General features: G+C 38.0%; 1 protein-coding gene across 2 annotated transcripts in view; it reads right to left on the reverse strand.

Moving 5' to 3' along the window:
* AP3S1 (adaptor related protein complex 3 subunit sigma 1) overlaps positions 1–17,443 on the reverse strand; it is a 95,361-nt gene that overhangs the window by 9,012 nt on the left and 68,906 nt on the right. For both annotated transcript variants that reach the window (XM_069087849.1, XM_069087848.1), the window contains one exon: positions 1,256–1,363. In XM_069087849.1, coding sequence (XP_068943950.1) covers positions 1,256–1,363 — 108 coding nt within the window. The remainder of the gene's footprint in view (positions 1–1,255; positions 1,364–17,443) is intronic.

The following is a 17,443-nucleotide window of genomic DNA, read 5'->3' on the forward strand; positions in this document are numbered from 1 at the left end:
AACAAATACATCTTCTCTATATATCATAAACATGGCTTCTAATAAGAATGGTTGTCCTTCAGAAGATAAAGGAAGCATGTGTTACAGAAGGGAAAAAGAATATAAGGATTATAATTCTGTTTTAAATTAAATCCCAGGGGAAGGGGAACATTTTTTTTTCTTTTTTACAGAATTTAGAGTCTCCCTAAACTCCATACTTATCTGTCAACAGCTTTATTCACTCAAAGTGAAAGAGTACTAATTGACTTTTGGAATGCTGAAAAAGATTTACATTAACTTCACAATTTTCTACTAAGTAACAAGGTGAATGGTTTTCTTTTGAAATTAACAATTTAGTAACAAGTTTAAATTTTAAGAGATGCAAACATTTGAGTTCATTAAGAACTGCAAGCCAATATTTTTCAAATCATTTTTGCCAATATGGATAAAACATTCCCCAAGCAGCGACAATGTTCAAAGCTGTCTTCTCCATAGGAATCAAGAACAAGCCCTCAGAGAATGGGGAACCAATGGTTCCCTTGGGAGCACATGCTGCAGGTGTGCTGACCCATGTCTGGGAGGCAGAGGATATGCAGAGTCAGCAAAATCACAAAGGTTTTCCTGTTAAAGGCCAGGTTGGCTCCAGTCAATCAAACATCTATAAGTGAAACCCACTGGATGGGTCATCGACATTAAATTAAATCTTTCCCAAGAATCCAGTATAAGTCATGAAGTAATACAAATGCTCTAGTACTAGAAAGAACAATAGTTGGAGAGGGCAGGTATCTTTCAATGTATGATCATGTTTGTTAAGCATCTATTTTGGCTTGAAACCTTTCTCTTCACACAAGCCCTACCTGCCCTTTTCTTCCAAAAAAATATTTGTTATGCAGAATTTAATGATTTAAAAAAGTCTTAGTTCTTGGATTTCCTTTATAAGGAAGCTGCAATTACTGTTTAAAACATTTCAGAAAAGATATTGGATTCCATCATGAGAAGAAGCACTCCAAAGACTTGAGCAACAGGGCTCAGGGGTTAGAACTCTTACAACAGATGTTCCTTTGGTTAAAGGAAGTATATCTGGTTATTACTCTATAAAGTGGCCCCAGAACACTAAGGATACTATAAATGTACACAGTCCATTTTCTAGCAGAGCAAGCAAGCCAGCTGGACTTAAGGCTGAGGCTGAAGGACAGACAGCAAAAACTGCAGATCATGCATCATTTACAATCATGCTTTGGAAACCTTAATCCACAAGAGTACTTCCAAAACTTACCTCAGATTTCTCCAGTTTATTTTGGGCATCAATTTGAGTAACAATTTCATTCATATTGGTCTCCAAAACCATTCCCCCCATCACCATTTCTGCCAGAATATTGTGAACCTAAGGAGAGAAAATGCAGACTAATTAAGAAGATGCAATTTTGTCATACCTGATGGTTTGTTTTCGGAGGTAGTGTTAAAGTTAATATTTGGAATGGTGATTGTTTATCATTGCTGGATTATGGCTTCATATGGAAAGAGCTTAATGCCCTTCTGAATAAACACTGGGAAGACTTCCCTTTCACTATCCAATGTGTTATTGATACATAATGAGAATGAACATAGAAAAACGAAAGCATGAAAATTTAAAAGGCCTATGAAAATAAGGAATGAAAGGATGTCCTTCTACAAAGAGGACTTTAAAAGGGAGTAACTAAGACATTAGTCCCTTGTCCTCAACAAAACATAGTTTCTGCATTCCTCAGAAGACTTCAAGCCAATCTCTCCAAGATACTGTTTGCTTATCTCTAAGATGGGCATTATATCTGCACTATTTCTATCACATGGTTCTTGTGAGGAAAGCATTTTCTAAAACCTGAGAGCAATCTAGGAACACAGGTGGTTTAATCATTGCCAAGGATACAGAGATAGCTGTAATGCCATTTGGAAAACTCTAACAACCAAGGGGACAAGATCTGATGAAAACAAGGTGACTTTAAAATAAATTAAACTTGTACAATATTTTCTGCAAAAGTAGCTTGTGTCAAAACATGTCATACAACTTAGAGATTCTGATGATGTCACTGTTGTCATGTAATAATTTATTAAGAAAAATAAGCATTCTGGAGGCATCGAATTACACCCCCCCCCCAAAAAAAAAAAAACCATTAATTGAGATTTGCTTAGTGTGACAGGTTCTTTTACTGGAGGCTCTCTTTTGTTTGTTTGTTTATTTAAAAGGATACATTCATAATGAAAACTCTGTTTACCTCAGTGTCTCATCTGTAAAATGAACTGGAGAGAAAAGGCAAACCACTCCAGTATCTTGGCCAAGAAAACCCATGAAGTGTCAAACCCAACAAAGCAGCTAAACAACAACATACATATACACATTTAGATGATGGCTCTGTGTGTGTGTGCAGTATGTGCAGCAACAAAAAGTCAATTAACAAAGCGTTATAAAATAAAGATCCATAGGGGATTTGTTTTTAATGCATAAACAAGAATGATAATTAACACTTTTTGTATATAAGCACATACTTTTAAAAGGTTTGAAGATACCTGCAAAGCATATTTCATTAGTTTAAACAGCTGCTCCCAATCTTATTTATGACCCCCTGATTTCATAGTCTGAATTAATGAGGTGTTATTCCAATACCTTTATTTTAAGAATTCAAAGTGCCTTCAGATTTATTCTCTCATTTTACCCCTCAGCACTTGTATTTAGTATTATGTTACATTATATTTACATGAAAGAGCACTAGATTTGGACCCAAAGAACCTTGGTTCAAATCATAGCATAAAATGCGTCCCTTCAGAGCAAGAAGGGCCCTCAGAAGCCACCCAGTCCAACCCCACTCCCTTTAACAGATGAAGGAACTGTGGCTTTAAATAGGTTAATTGACTCCTCCAAAGTTACACAGATAATAACGACCTAGATCTTCCTAACTCCAAGTCCCACCCTCTTATCTAATGCACCAATTCCAATGCAACTGTTTGTTTTACCTGTGACCCTGGATAAGTCACTTAATTTCTCTAGGCCTCGTTTTCCTCATGTGAAAAATCAGGAAATAAATTCTGTTTTCCCTCCCAGAAGTTCACATTCCCACAAGGTAGAGATCCATGTGAAGGCGCTGCAAAGATCAAGCTGATCAATGTGGATGAAAATCATTTGACCAAGTCCATGATATGCTGTTGCCAGGCAGCCTATGGAACTCTTTTCATTTGGGGGTGCAGGGCATGGGGGTGGAACTTGTGCTGGGGAGAGGAGCTAAATCTCTGGTTTCATTAGCATAGAGAACTCCCAGGCAGGAAACTTCTACCAATGCAGCAAACTGATTCTTTTGCAATTTATCGTCAGAGTTGCCCAGAGCACTAAGTAAACTACTTCAGGTCACAGCGCCAGGATGTGTCCGAGGTAGGTAGAGCTTGAATACAGGTCTGCTGCACTCTCAGGTTGGTTCTCTATCCACCATTCCAGGCTCCTTCTCAAACGTCACAAATACACATGCACACTCACATACTTTCTGTCTCTGTACAGACTGATGGAGCAGGGAGGGAAAATTAGGCCAGGTGCTGTAATGTTCATGGGAATTCAGATCTTCCCCACCCATGAACAGGCCACAAGGAGCCCATTTGGGGAAGCTAGATTAGGGGAGGCTTTCCCACCTTTTGCTAATTTCTAATTAGGCAGTAAGTCATGAGGGTTGTGATGCCTCTGGCTCTGAGAAGTGTATCTATACTCTGAGTTGGTGTTTTGCTTTGGGGACTTGCTTATGAGAAGGATTTTGTAATTCCCAGCTGAGATTCTGAGTGGCCACATATTCAGAGCTCCCCGACTGCTTGGACGTAAAGGCTCTCATCATCCAGGGGTGTATGTAAAGTGTAGAGCTGATTCAGGCAGTCAGAGCCCTGTCTATTGGTCTTTATTTCTCTGCTTGTATTTTCTCTTAAGTTCAGGGTGTTGACTTTTTCCCTGAACTACTGAATGTGATTTAAAAAGTTTCTTAATTGTAACTTATGAAACTTTTCTCAGTATGAGAATAGTTGAAGGGAATAGAAACATATGTGTGTGTGTATTACACACATACATATATGCCTATATAGGAGGGTATATGGGTGTATGAATACATAGGTGAATGTATGTATATATTTTTACAGGTATATATAGAGGGCACAGGACCAATTTAACAGGAAGGGATGATACTTAAAAGGTGAAATTAAGAGGTGAAAGAAGAATATAATGAGAGAAGATGGGGAGAGACAGAATGGGGTAAACTATCTCATATAGAAGAGGCAAGGGAAAATTGTTACAATGGAGGGGAAGAATAGGAAGGCAAAAGGGAATGTCAACCTTATTCTCATTGAATCTGGCTTGAGGAGGGAATGAAATATACACTAAATAGGGTATCTCACCCTACAAGAGAGTGGGGGGGGAAGGGGATGAGAGGGGGGATGATGGAAGGGAGGGCAGGCTTGGGGGGAGGAAAGTTGGAAGCACCCACTTTTGAAAAGGTACTGGATCAAAGAAGAGAATAGAACAAGTGGGAGGTGGGAGAGGGAGGGAGGAAAATATAGTCAGTCTTTTACAATATATCTACTATGTTAATGTTTTGCATTAGCTGCACATGTACAACCTGTACTGAATTGCTTATCTTCCCAGTGGGGGTGGGAGACAAGGGAGGAAGGGAATGAATCTGGAATTCAAAGTTTTAAAATCAAATGTTTAAAAAATATAATATATATTATTGATATTATTTCACATGTAACTGGGAAATAAGACATACAGGCACTGGGGCATAGAGATCCACCATGCCCTACTGGAAAGTCGGAGGGGGTATGGGAGAAGATATGGGAGAGAGCAGGTTGGAGGAGGGGATATTTTGGGGTGGTTGGTAGGGGAGAAACGGGGAGAAAATTTGTAACTCAAAATCTTGCAGAAATGAATGATGTAAATTAGAAATTAATAAAGCATTTGATTGAAAAAAAAAGTTTGTTGACCCCTTAAACAGCTATCTTTCCTAGTAAAGCACATCTAAGAACCTGTGCTAGCAGCCATCCTGGGTATGCTGGTGTGGTTGCTGCTACAGATGGCATTTGAGAAATTATGCAACCAGTCTGATACCAAATTACCTGCAGCCACCAGAAGCCCAGGCCTTTCACGTCAGGTTATTTTTCTTGTTCCTGCATGTCTGACTCTCTGTGACCCCATTTGAGGTTATCCTGGCAGAGATACTGGATCAGTTTGCCATTTCCCATTTTACTGATGAGGAAGCTGAGGCAAATGGGATCAAGTGACTTATCTAGGATCACCCATCTAGTAAGTATCTGAGACTAGTTCTGAAGTCAGATCTTCCTGAGTTCTTATGGCCTTCCAGGCCTGGCAGTGCTGCCGCCGTGCCACATAGCTGCCCCTTCCCAACGGCAGCGTTCTACACAGCTGCCAGTCACTGTACACTGTAATGTCCAATCTAAATTACGTATAACAAGAAGGCACCAAGGTGGGTGCAAATAGGCTGCAGCCGGACATACACGTCAGAAGAAATTTGAAAGACATTATTAAGGAAATAGATGATCAGCAAAAGTGGCATGTAAACGGGCTGAATGGCAAATTAATATTAATTTATTAATTAAGAATTAATTCATATAGATTTATTAATTAATATTAATTATATATTAATATTCCTGATATATGAAGAAAGCAAAATTTGGAGATGTGGGAGAAGCTTCTGGCCTCTTAGGTAGGTTAAGGAGAATCTCTAGAAAGACAGACAAAAGACCTACAGGTTGAGAAGAGATAGGACTGTGATTTATATCACTGGAAGTATCCCCACATCTTTAAAACAATCCAAAGCATCAAAGTGCTCCTATCAGTTATCTGCAAAAAAAAAAAAAAAAGGCACTTTAAATGCACTAAGTCTGCTACTTAAGAATACTTCAAGGACCTGTAATTCTATAGATGTTGGTATGTACCCTCTACAAGTGCAATTCACTGCCCTGTCACAACTTAAGGGGTGATATTCATGAGCAATGTCATACCCCCATCTATTAGCATCACTGATCTAGGGATTCATCTTTTGTCATCCTTGTCTGGTTTTGAGTTTCCCTTTGGTAAGCACACCTTTCAAGACCACATTATTGTACTCTCAGATGAATATGAAGTTGGGATACATTTCACAAAATTAGCTTGGCAATGACTACATTTTTATTCAATGATTGAGGGAAATGGTAATGGCTCAACTCTAAACACAAGAGGGTTGTGCATCCTTATTTTTTTCCTTCCAAAGGCTTATGTTGAAAGGACTCACTCAGCAAATAACAATAATGCAAACAAAAACAATCTTAAATTATGAGAAACAAATGAAATTAAATTCCATTAAACTCTAAAGCTTAGTCATACAACTGAATAGAGTTAATTTTTTCTGTAATCATGAAGTGCTTCCAATTAGTTTATACTAATATACTAAACAACGAACAACCTGTGTGTTAATTCCAAATATTTTTAGATAATACCTTTCATATTTTTGTTTGTATTACTTGTACACATAAGTTAAAAATATAATCATTCAGCTAAAAAACAGGTGGGAGATTGTAGACATTAGGAATATAAAAAAGACCTCTTCGGCTTAATTAGAGGATTTACAAAGAAGCAGTTGAATACAAATTGAGAGGGAAAGCATAAGACAGTGGAATAGAGCTGATTATCTAAAATACTGAAAGTTTTTTTTTTTCAAATAATGGAATTCTTTCACTTAATCTCTTGGAAAATTCTTTCTTGAGAAATTTACTTCTCAAATCTATAGATAAAGGAAGAGTTTACGACCAAACAAGTTAAAATAACAGGAAAACATAATGGATAATTTTGATTATATGAAATTAAGTTTTTACACAAATAAAACTAATGCAGCCAAAATTAGAAGGAAAACAGGAAACAGGATAAAATTTTACAATAAGTTTCTCTGATAAAGGCCTCATTTTGCAAATATGCAGGGAACTGAGCCAAATTTGTAAAAATGCTAGCCTAGCTATTCCCCGGTTGGTAAATGGTCACAGGATATGAACAGACGGGTTTCAACATTAGAAATCAAAATTATCAATAGTCACATAAAAAAACCCACTAAATCCTGCTGATTAGAGAAATGCAAATTAAAACAATTCTGAAGTACCACTACCTCACACCTAACAGATTCGTTAAGATGACAGAAAAGGAAAATGACAAATGCTGAATGGAAAAACTGGGATACCAATGCACTGTTGGTGGAGCAGTGAACTAGTTCAACCATTTTGGAAAAGAATTTGGAACTGTACCCAAAGAGCTATAAAACTTGATACCCAACAATATCATTACCGGGACTATCTCCAAGAGAGATTTTTTAAAAAAGGCATTGCTGGACTAGAGGAAATACTTTGTCTTTCCTAGTAAGTTTTAGGTTGAAGTCTGCTCCAGACAGAAATCTATTTCCTCTGTATTTGCTTCAACAGAATTATACACACACACACACACATGCATATATGTGAATAAATTTCCACATATATGTGTATGCCATATATATGGGGGGAGTGTATGTATGTATTCCATAAACATGCATATGTATAAGTGCAGTCAATCCTCAACTATTGCAGGGGTAACATTCCTAGAAAATTATGTAAACGTCAAAAATGCAAATGCTGATAAACTGAACCTAGCAGAAATAGGGGATATGGTTTCCCATACCACCAAAAACTGTAATCTTTTGCTACAGATTGATGAAAATACACTTTTCTGCATATAATTATTTTTTAAATCTTTTATTTATTTTAGTTTTCAACATTCATTTCCACAAGATTTTGAGTTACAAATTTTCTCCCCATCTTTCCCCTACCCCCACCCCAAGATATCAAGCCTACTGAATACCCCTGACCCTAGTCTGCTCTCTCTTATATCCTCCCCTGTTCCCCCCAACTTTCTAGTAGAGAAGGATGGATTTCTATATCCCAGTGCCTGTATACCTTATTTCCCAGCTGCATGTAAAAAACAATTTGTTTTTAAAACTTTGATTTCCAGATTCTTTCCCTTCTTCCCTCCTCACCCACCCCCACTAGGAAGAAAAACAATTTAACATAGGCTGTACATGTGTAGTTAGGCAAAACATTTCCATACTAGTTATACTGTGAAAGACTAACTATATTTCCCTCCATCTTATACCATCCTCCACTTATTCCATTTTCTACTTTGACCCTGTTCCTTTTCAAAAGTTTGTTTCTACCTACCCTCTCCCTCAATCTGCCCTCCCTTCTACCACCACCCCTCTTATTCCCTTCCCCCCTGTTTTCCTGTATGGTAAGATACCCAATTGAATGTGTATGTTATTCCCTCCTTAAGCCAAATTCAATAAGAGTAAGGTTGATGCATTCCCTTTCACCTTCCTGCTCTTCTCCTCCATTGTAACAGTGTTCTCTTGCCTCTTTTATATGAGATAATTTAGTCTATTCTGCCTCTCCCTTTCTCCTTCTCCCGTTATATTCCTCTCACCTCTTAATTTTATTTTTTAGATATCATCCCTTCATATTCAACTGATCCTGTGCCCTCTGCCTATGTATACATTTACACACATATACACACTCACATATATATTTATATACACGTACACCCTCCTATACATACATATATATGTCTGTATACATATATATACACATATATATTCCCTTCAACTATCCTCATACTGAGAAAAATCTCATGAGTTACAATTATCATTTTTCCATGTCGAAATGTAAATAGTTCAACTTTAATAAGTTCCTTATGATCTCTCTTTCCTGTTTACCTTCTCATGCTTCTCTTGATTCTTGTATTTGAAAGTCAAATTTTCTGTTCAGTTCTGGTTTTTTCAACAAGAATACTTGAAAGTCCTCTATGTCATTGAATGACCATATTTTCCCCTGAAACATTATATTCAATTTTGCTGGGTAGGTGATTCTTAGTTTTAATCCTAGCTCCTTTGACATCTGGAATATCATATTCCAAGCCCTTTGATCCCTTAATGGAGAAGCTGCTAGATCTTGTGTTATCTTGATTGTGTTTCTACAATACTCAAACTGTTTCTTCCTGACAGCCTGTAATATTTTCTCCTTGACCTATGAACTCTGAAATTTGGCTATAGTATTTCTAGGAGTTTTCTTTTTGGGATCTTTTTTAAGAGGTGATTGGTGAATTCTTTCAATTCCTAGTTTGCCCTCTAGTTCTAAAATAGCAGGGAAATTTTCCTTGAGAATTTCTTGAAGGATGATTTCTAGTCTCTTATTTTGATCATGACTTTCAGGTAGTCCAAAAAATTTTAAATTATCTCTCCTGGATCTATTTTACAGGTAAGTGGTTTTTCCAATGAGATATTTCACATTGTCTTGTATTTTTTCATTTGTTTGTATCTGTTTTTAGTATCTTGATTTCTCATAAAGTCATTACCTTCCATTTGCTCCAATCTAATTTTTCTCTTCAATTATTCTCTTCAGAGAGTTTTTGAAATTCCTTTTCCATCTGGCCAATTGTTTTTTTTTTTTTAAAGTGATCCTTGGACAAAGGCTTTACTGACAACTTTCCATACAGTTAGTTAAAAAATAAAATACAGAACACACTGGAAAGTGTGATACATTAGTGTGATTAGTGGAAAGTGTGATACATTAGAAATCAATAAAATGGGAATACCTTCAAATGGGCATTAAAAAAAATTTGAGTTTTGGTGGAGGGAGCTTTGGCCTTCACCAAACCAACCATAATAACTGGGAAGAAAAGCCAAACTAAGAGCAGAATTGGCTTGAAAAATAACTTTTCATGACACAAAGAAAATACAAGATTGGGAAAAGCCAGGTTTTGGCTAGGCAGTGTCTCTTACTATAACTATCACCATATGCTCTTCTTCTAACTTCCCCAATGTCCTTAGAGCAGACTGGAGGTACTGCTGGGAGAATTCACAGGGAGGGAAGGCATAGAGCATGCCTGTGTTGTCTCTGCCCTTGGTCCCTCCCACTGGCAAGCTGATCACCCCAGCAGCCTGCTTCTGTTTCAAGTATGAGACCAGATTCCTGAGAAGCCTCCGCTGCAAACTTGGCTCCCCAGTGTGGGTCCCTTCTGCTCCAGGCCCTCCCGGAGAAGCTTGAGTGGCCAGAAGCACCACATAACCATTGGGGCTTCCCTGCTTGATTCTCCGGGTGACCTCATCCAGTTTGGGCTGGTCAAGTCGAAGTCTTTGGGCAATCTTGAGCTGTGTCAGCTTGCTCCCTGAAGCATGTTCTTTGAGGAGGCCATTGATCACTCCCAGGTCCCCCTCTAGAATGTGCATACAAGTAGGGAAGCAACTGTTTTTCAACACCAGAAGCCCATGCCAGCCCAGTGGCCAATTGTTTTTTAAGGCATTCTTCTCCTCATTGGGTTTTTGGGCCTCTTCTGCCATTTGAGTTAGTCTATTTTTTAAGGTGTTATTTTCTTCAGCATTTTTTGGGGGTCTCCTTTAGCAGGCTGTTGACTTGCTTTTCATGATTTTCTTGCATTGTTTTCATTTCTCTTCCCAATTTTTCCTCCACTTCTCTTACTTGATTTTCAAAATCCTTCTTGAGCTCCTCCATGGCTTGCAATTGTTCATATTTTTCTTGGAAGCTTTTGATGCAGAAGTTCTGACTTGTTGACTTCTTCTGGTTCCACGTTTTGATCCTTTTTGTCCCCAAAAAGGATTCTGTGGTCTGACTGTGCTTCCTCTGCTTGCTCATCTTGCCAGCCAATTACTTGACTTTTGAGCTCTTTGCCAGGGTAGAACTCTGCTTCCAGGGTGGAGAGAGCTGTGTCCCAAATCACTGGGGTCTTTGCAGTTGTCAGAGGTCTGAGGAGGGCACCCTCCCTACAGCCACCACAAGTTCTGGCACACTGGCCACACACCCCAGGATCATCACCCAAGACCGCAATCCAGATCCAAGCAGGTCAAAGCAAGAGCAATTACTCCCTGAATGGTCGCTTGGTCCCTCTGTGATCTGCAGGCCAGGAGCTCCAGAGGCAGCTACAGCTGCCATGCCTCCGTCACCTCTCACCCAAGGGGCAGGGACCAGACCCCGCTCTTCTCCACCCAGTTCCAACAGAGTTCCCTATGGACCTTTCACTTTCTCTTTGGCATTTATGGGTTGAGAAGTCTGGAAACCACAACAGCTGCTGGTGATTCACTCTCCTGAAGTCTGCTCTGGCTGGTCTATGCCACTGGTTGGGGCCACCCCGGGTCTATGCACAGTTCCCAGCTGGGTGCGATAGACCCTTCCTGTTGGCCTTCCAGGCTGCCTTCAGTGGGAGATTTGTTTCTTTCTGTCACTGTGTGGGTTCTGTAGCTCTAAAATTTGTTTAGAGTCATATTTTACAGGTATTGGAGGTGGTTGGAGTGGGAGCTCAGACAAGTTCCTGCTTTTACTTTGCCATCTTGGCTCCACCCCTCATACAATTCTTTATAACAAATCATTAATTATGATAACATGTACTCTTCCTAACACAGTAACCATGAAATAATTCAGAAAATGAAGTACACAAAAGAAAACTGGTAACATGAAAAACATTTTTTCTCACTAGTAATTCCCTAGAATTCTGTGATCTTTTGTGTAACATCTAAAAAAAAATTATTTCAGACAATATTCATTTTTCATAATACATGAAATCAAAGTACCAAAAATATTGCAAAGCAAATAAAACTCTCAAGACTAAAATATTTTTAAACCTGAATCTTACCTTTGACTGTGTCAGATGGCAGTTTTAAGACACTGGGCTGTACACTACACTGCTATAAACTTCTCTACCTTAGCTGACCAAAATCAAGGGAGAAGTTGCTGAGACTTTAGTTGTTACTGTAGGAAGACACCAAGACTGGCAAAGTCTCAGCATCACCTTTGACACTCTGAACTTCATAGCTGATGGATGGCATTGTATATTATGAAGGATGTACCACCTTGAAACATATATCCTATTAGCATATATAAAGGCAGCTAGATGGCACAGTGGCTAGAGTGCCAGCCTTGCAGTCAGGAAGACCTGAGTTCAAATCCAGCTTTAGATGTTTACTATGTGACCCTGGACAAGTCACTTAACCCTGTTTGCCTCAGTTTCCTTATTTGTATAACGAGCTGGAAAAGGAAATGGCAAACCACTCTAGTACCTCTACCAAGAAAACCCCAAATGGGGCCACAAAGAGCCAGACCCAAGTGAACACAAATGAACAACAGGCACAACATACAGCACACCAGCAACTCCACAAACTCAGGCACATCATGCCTCTCATTTTTTTCTGTATTGCACAAAGCTGTGAATGTACATGGCTGCCAATGCAAAAGTGAAAATGAGGTTACTAATAAAATCACACAATCTTCAAGTCATGAAAATTAAACACAAATATTAAGTAATGACTGTATATGTGAATGTATAAACAGCTCTGCCTCGCTTAAATACAATTCACTTGCAAGTCAAGATATCACCTCCTGATGTCATTGGTCCTTCTCAAGAACAAAGGACAAACAATAATAGAGAAACACTTTAATAGGATATGGTGAAGATAATTTCACCTTTTACTGATAATTCCAAGTCATTATACAAACATTAATTACTATGTGATGCTGTAACAGCACAAAGGTCAACACTACCCTATTTTCCTTTCATAATTCTTGTCCCCTCCCTAACTATGAGCTTCTGTCATATTTTATAGGGTCTGCCTCTAAGAAGCAACAGACTTCCAAGCTTCTATTTCACTTTAATTTGGGAGTCATAAGAAACTATTTGATCAATCTAGCTAAATCAGTAACTGTAATTTAATATGCAATACTAAACCAATAGATTTATGAAAGCTTAAGCTAGAATATATAATGGTAAGATCACTCCTTTTCTACATATAGCATTTTTACAATTTTTTTCTCTTGCTATCCTAAGACTTTCTTGCTGTGAATTTCCAGGCTCACAGCAATGTTAGAGAGGGTTCAGGTTGTCAGCCATCTGAGCACCTGATAAAATGCAAATACATGAGATGTTATTTCTCAGCCATCCATTTTACTCACTTTCCTGGTATGTGTGTGTGTGTGTGTACATATGCACACACACACAGAGACGCACGGACACACACATACACACTTTCCTTATAGATAGAGAATTTTGGAAAAGATTTTAAGGGGCTACTCAGTTAACTTGTCTTCAGAAATATCTGATTTTTACTGGCACAAATATTGTTTTCTTCGCTTCAGAGCTATTACAGCAGGAAAAAATTAATTATCTGAAGTCCAATCTTCCAGTGATGAGCCTTTCCAAACTTAGCTAGTCTGATCCTTGGATGGCAACAGTCAGGCTTCATACTTAGAACCTTTCCAGCTTGGTAACAGTTTCTTCCACATTAGAACCAGGCACCAAAATAGGATATCTATGTATGGCCTTTGATTACACATGCACTTAATCCCTCACTCTATTCTTAAAGACATCTAGGAAGGAAATTTTATGTCTATAACCTTTTACAACAGTCTGTTCCAAGGTACAAGGGTTAATAATGTATTTAGGTATGACTTAACCTTTTCTTACAATAATTTAAGCCTATCTTCTGATATTTTACCTTCACTAGAATTTTTAAAAGCAGCTGACTACCCTTGGTTGATTATTTCCAAGTCATCCTGCCTACAGATTGTTTGTACATAATTGTTTGCATGGTGACTTACCTCATTAAACAGTGAGCTCCTTGAGGTCAAGGATTGTCTTGGTTTTTTTGCCTAGTGCTTAGCACTAGGACATAGAGGCACTAAGAGCCTTGGACATCATCAGCATTTAATAAATGTTTGGTGACTGACTGCATACACCAGAAGACAGCTGCCAATCACTTTCTTAGAATAAAGGCACTAAGAATAAATAAAGGGGGATACAAAAACAAAAAGGTAACACAGTCCCTAACCTCAAGTAGCTTACATTCTGTGAAGGAACACAACATTCATACTTAGAGGAAAAGAGTACCACAACTGAGGAATATCCTAGTTTTTAAAACTAATTTTTTTCCATGTTATTTATTTATTTATTTTTTGCCTTTTGGAGGATAATTGGGGTTAAGTAGCTAGCCCAGGGTTACACGGCTAGTTTTTTTTTGTGTGTGTGTAGGTGTTAAGTGTTTGACGCCGGAACTGAACTTGGGTCCTCCTGACTCCAGGGCCAGCAGTTTACTCACTGCGCCACCTAGCCTCCCCATCATGTTATTTTTTAAAAATCCTTTTGAATTATATATTCACTCCCTAAGATGAAAACAGCATCACTGATCAAATTGATACGGTTTTTTTTTGGAGGGGGGAAGTTAGGGCAATTTGGGGTTAAGTGACTTGCCCAAGGTCAAATGAGATATCCTTTCTAAACAGCAGTGAAGAGTTTCAGTATCTCAGAAACTCTGGGGGCTATCTTGCCTTCCCGTTGCATCTCTTAATTACCTTTGATACCAAATCTGTTTTTCCATCGACATCACTTCACCATATCTTCCTTTCTTTGCCTTCTCTGTAGTCTTAACAATAAACAATCTGCCCTTTGTTCAGCCAGGGCTTGCTTTCTCCTCTGGAAATTATTTACTAACTCAATTGTATTTCTATTGCTTGTTACAGATGCAAAACAAAGACAATACTAAATTTTAAAAGAATTTAATCTGGAGAAGGAAAAATAAATTCCTGGCATGTTTCTTCTTCGCTTTATCTTCATAATTCTATTTTTTTTCTTATTGTTTGTTTCTTTCTACCCATTATTTTAAGCCTATCAAACGTATACCTCCTTCTCAATACTTGGTCTTGACAACAATAATATATATCTTTGTAACTACCTTGAAAAAGTGATTAAGTCTAAATTTTCCCCTGTCCTAGAATATCTTCTCAGATGATAAAACAACTTCCTCCTTTCAGCAGAGTTGGGGGACTATGGGCAAAGAATGTCATAGTTACCATGAGACATACTTGTGGTGTCAATTCTGTTTCACAAGGGAGGGCTGAACAAGGCACAGGGTATATTGAGATATGGCTATGATATAAAAAACAGATAAAACAAAAATGAAATGTTAACTACCACCTATTTCCAAGATAAGAAAATCTCAAGAACTTGATGCTAAGTAGCAGCAACTAACCCTCTGTAATACTAAATGATATCACTGTTAATGTTCCATTTGACATATAGTATAATGGCATTAACTACCAGCTATTTCTACCTCCCTTAAAATGCTTTTCTCTGCTACACCTACCCCCTGCCAAAAGAATGCCACGCAATTTTCATGAGGAGACTTGGGCAAAATATTCATGATTCATAGCCATCTGATGATGTACCAAGGAATAATGAATTCCTCTCTCTGGCTGGCAAAAACATAAAAGGCATTCAATTGAAATCAATGATTCATCCTTACTTTTACCTCTCACCCCAGCCCCACCCCTAATCAATCAGATGCTTAAGTCTGTTGTTAATCACTACTGGCATAATATTGTACTACCTGTACTTTAATGGAGTACAGTAAACATTCTCTGCTTGTCTGACTCTCTCAAACAACACCAGTTAGACTCAAAACATCTGATTCATAACTAACCCTGGACCTTGGCTAAAAATCTTGACAGTTCAAAATGTAGTTAGAAAAGGCTTAAAGCGTAAGCTTAAAAAAAAAAAGGAAAATGAATGTGTGTTCCAATAAACAACATAACATGCAAAAATAGCAAAAACATTTTACTTTTTTTAAAAATTAATTTATTTTTAGTTTTGACATCCATTTCCACTAGATTTTGAGTTCCAAATTTTCCCATCTCCCCCCCCCCATATGGTGTGAATTCTGTCCCTTCCCCCAGTCTGCCTTCCCTTCTATCATGGCCCTTTCCCCCTTATTTTCTTGTAGGGCAAGACAGATTTCTCTACCCCACTGCCTGTATATCTTATTTCCCAGTTGCATGAAAAAACAATTTTTTACATTTGTTTTTCTTTTTTTTATGGGTTGGTTTTTTTTTTTTGGAGGGGAGAAGGCAAGGCAATTGGGGTTAAGTGACTTGCCCAAGGTCACACAGCTAGTAAGTGTGTCAAGTGTCTGAGGCTGGATTTGAACTCAGGTCCTCCTGACTCCAGGGTCAGTGCTCTATTCACTGCACCACTTAGCTACCCCTTTACATTTGTTTTTAAAACTGTTAGTTACAAATTCTTTCTTTTCTTCACCACCCACCCATCCTTACTGAGTCGGCAAGCAATTCAATATAGGTCATACATGTGTAATTAGCAAAACACTTCCATAATAGTCATGTTGTGAAAGACTAACTATATTATACTCTATCCTATCCCACCCCCCACTTATTCTATTTTTCTCCTTCAACCCAAACATTTTACTCTTAAGAAAGGCATTGGAACAAAACAGTAATATCACTGTGAGACTATACAATAGACTGCCTGTCCAGACAGAGAAAACCAATGAATTCTACACATAGGTCATGAAACTAACAAAGGAAAAGTATGATAGATATGGGATACTGAAATTACCTATACATTTACTGGAAGTTTCATTCCATTAAAAGCAGGGAAATTAACTTGTTTTGCTGGAAATTTCATTTCTCATCAGTTAGAGAAAGCAAGGGGGTGGGAGAGAGGAAATAATTGCTACGATGACCAACAAGAATTACTTGGGCAGGCAAAAGTAACAGAAATTATTGGGGGAAAATGACCATGACTTGTCAGAATTCCTGACATTTAAGGAAGATATTGAATATAGCCAGAAATGTGTCGTAGACTACAGGAGAGATTTCTACAAGTTCAGAGGAAAAATAGTTATGGCTAGAGAGGAAGTAAATGATGAAAACTGTGCTCTCTTGCTCTCTCTCTCTCCCTCCCCCCAAATTTTTTTTTCTAAGCTATCATTGTGAATTATTCCAAGGAGAGAAGAAAAGAATAAGGCCATTCAAAAAGATCCGTCTATATGGTTTCAAATAAAGGTCTGTGATGGGCTCAGATTCAAAAAGGACATGTACAGAAAACAGAATTCAGTTAGGCAGTCAAGCATTTATTCTATGCTTAACTATGTATCAGGCACAAAGTAAGGCAAATGCATAGTTGCCCGCCTTCAAGAAATTCAAGTTCTGATGTGGGAGATGACATGCAAACAACTGTGCACATACAAGATACACAAATACAAGATACATACATATACATACATACAAGGTGCATCCAAGAGGTGAAAGGTAATATCAGAGAGAAGTCACTGAGAAGAAAGCAGTGTCATTTGACTGTAAGAAATATAAAGCACTGGAAATGATAGATTAACAAGGGTATGAGAAAGTAGGGCTGAATAGTCGATATAAATCTCCATAAATTATACCATGGATGGCAGAAAGAATTTGTAAATATAATCACTATATCACTATCAATTATCTTTCAGAAATCCCATAGAAAGAAAAAGGCATAAAAGACTAGAGGTAGAAAAATACTCCAATTTTCAAATAGGAAAAGATTTTGTAGATTACAAACTGGTGT

The sequence above is a fragment of the Petaurus breviceps genome, unplaced genomic scaffold, assembly GCF_028583685.1.
Source record: "Petaurus breviceps papuanus isolate PSGF00001 unplaced genomic scaffold, PetGlider_PUasm1.0 183, whole genome shotgun sequence".
In the NCBI taxonomy this organism is placed as follows: domain Eukaryota; kingdom Metazoa; phylum Chordata; class Mammalia; order Diprotodontia; family Petauridae; genus Petaurus; species Petaurus breviceps.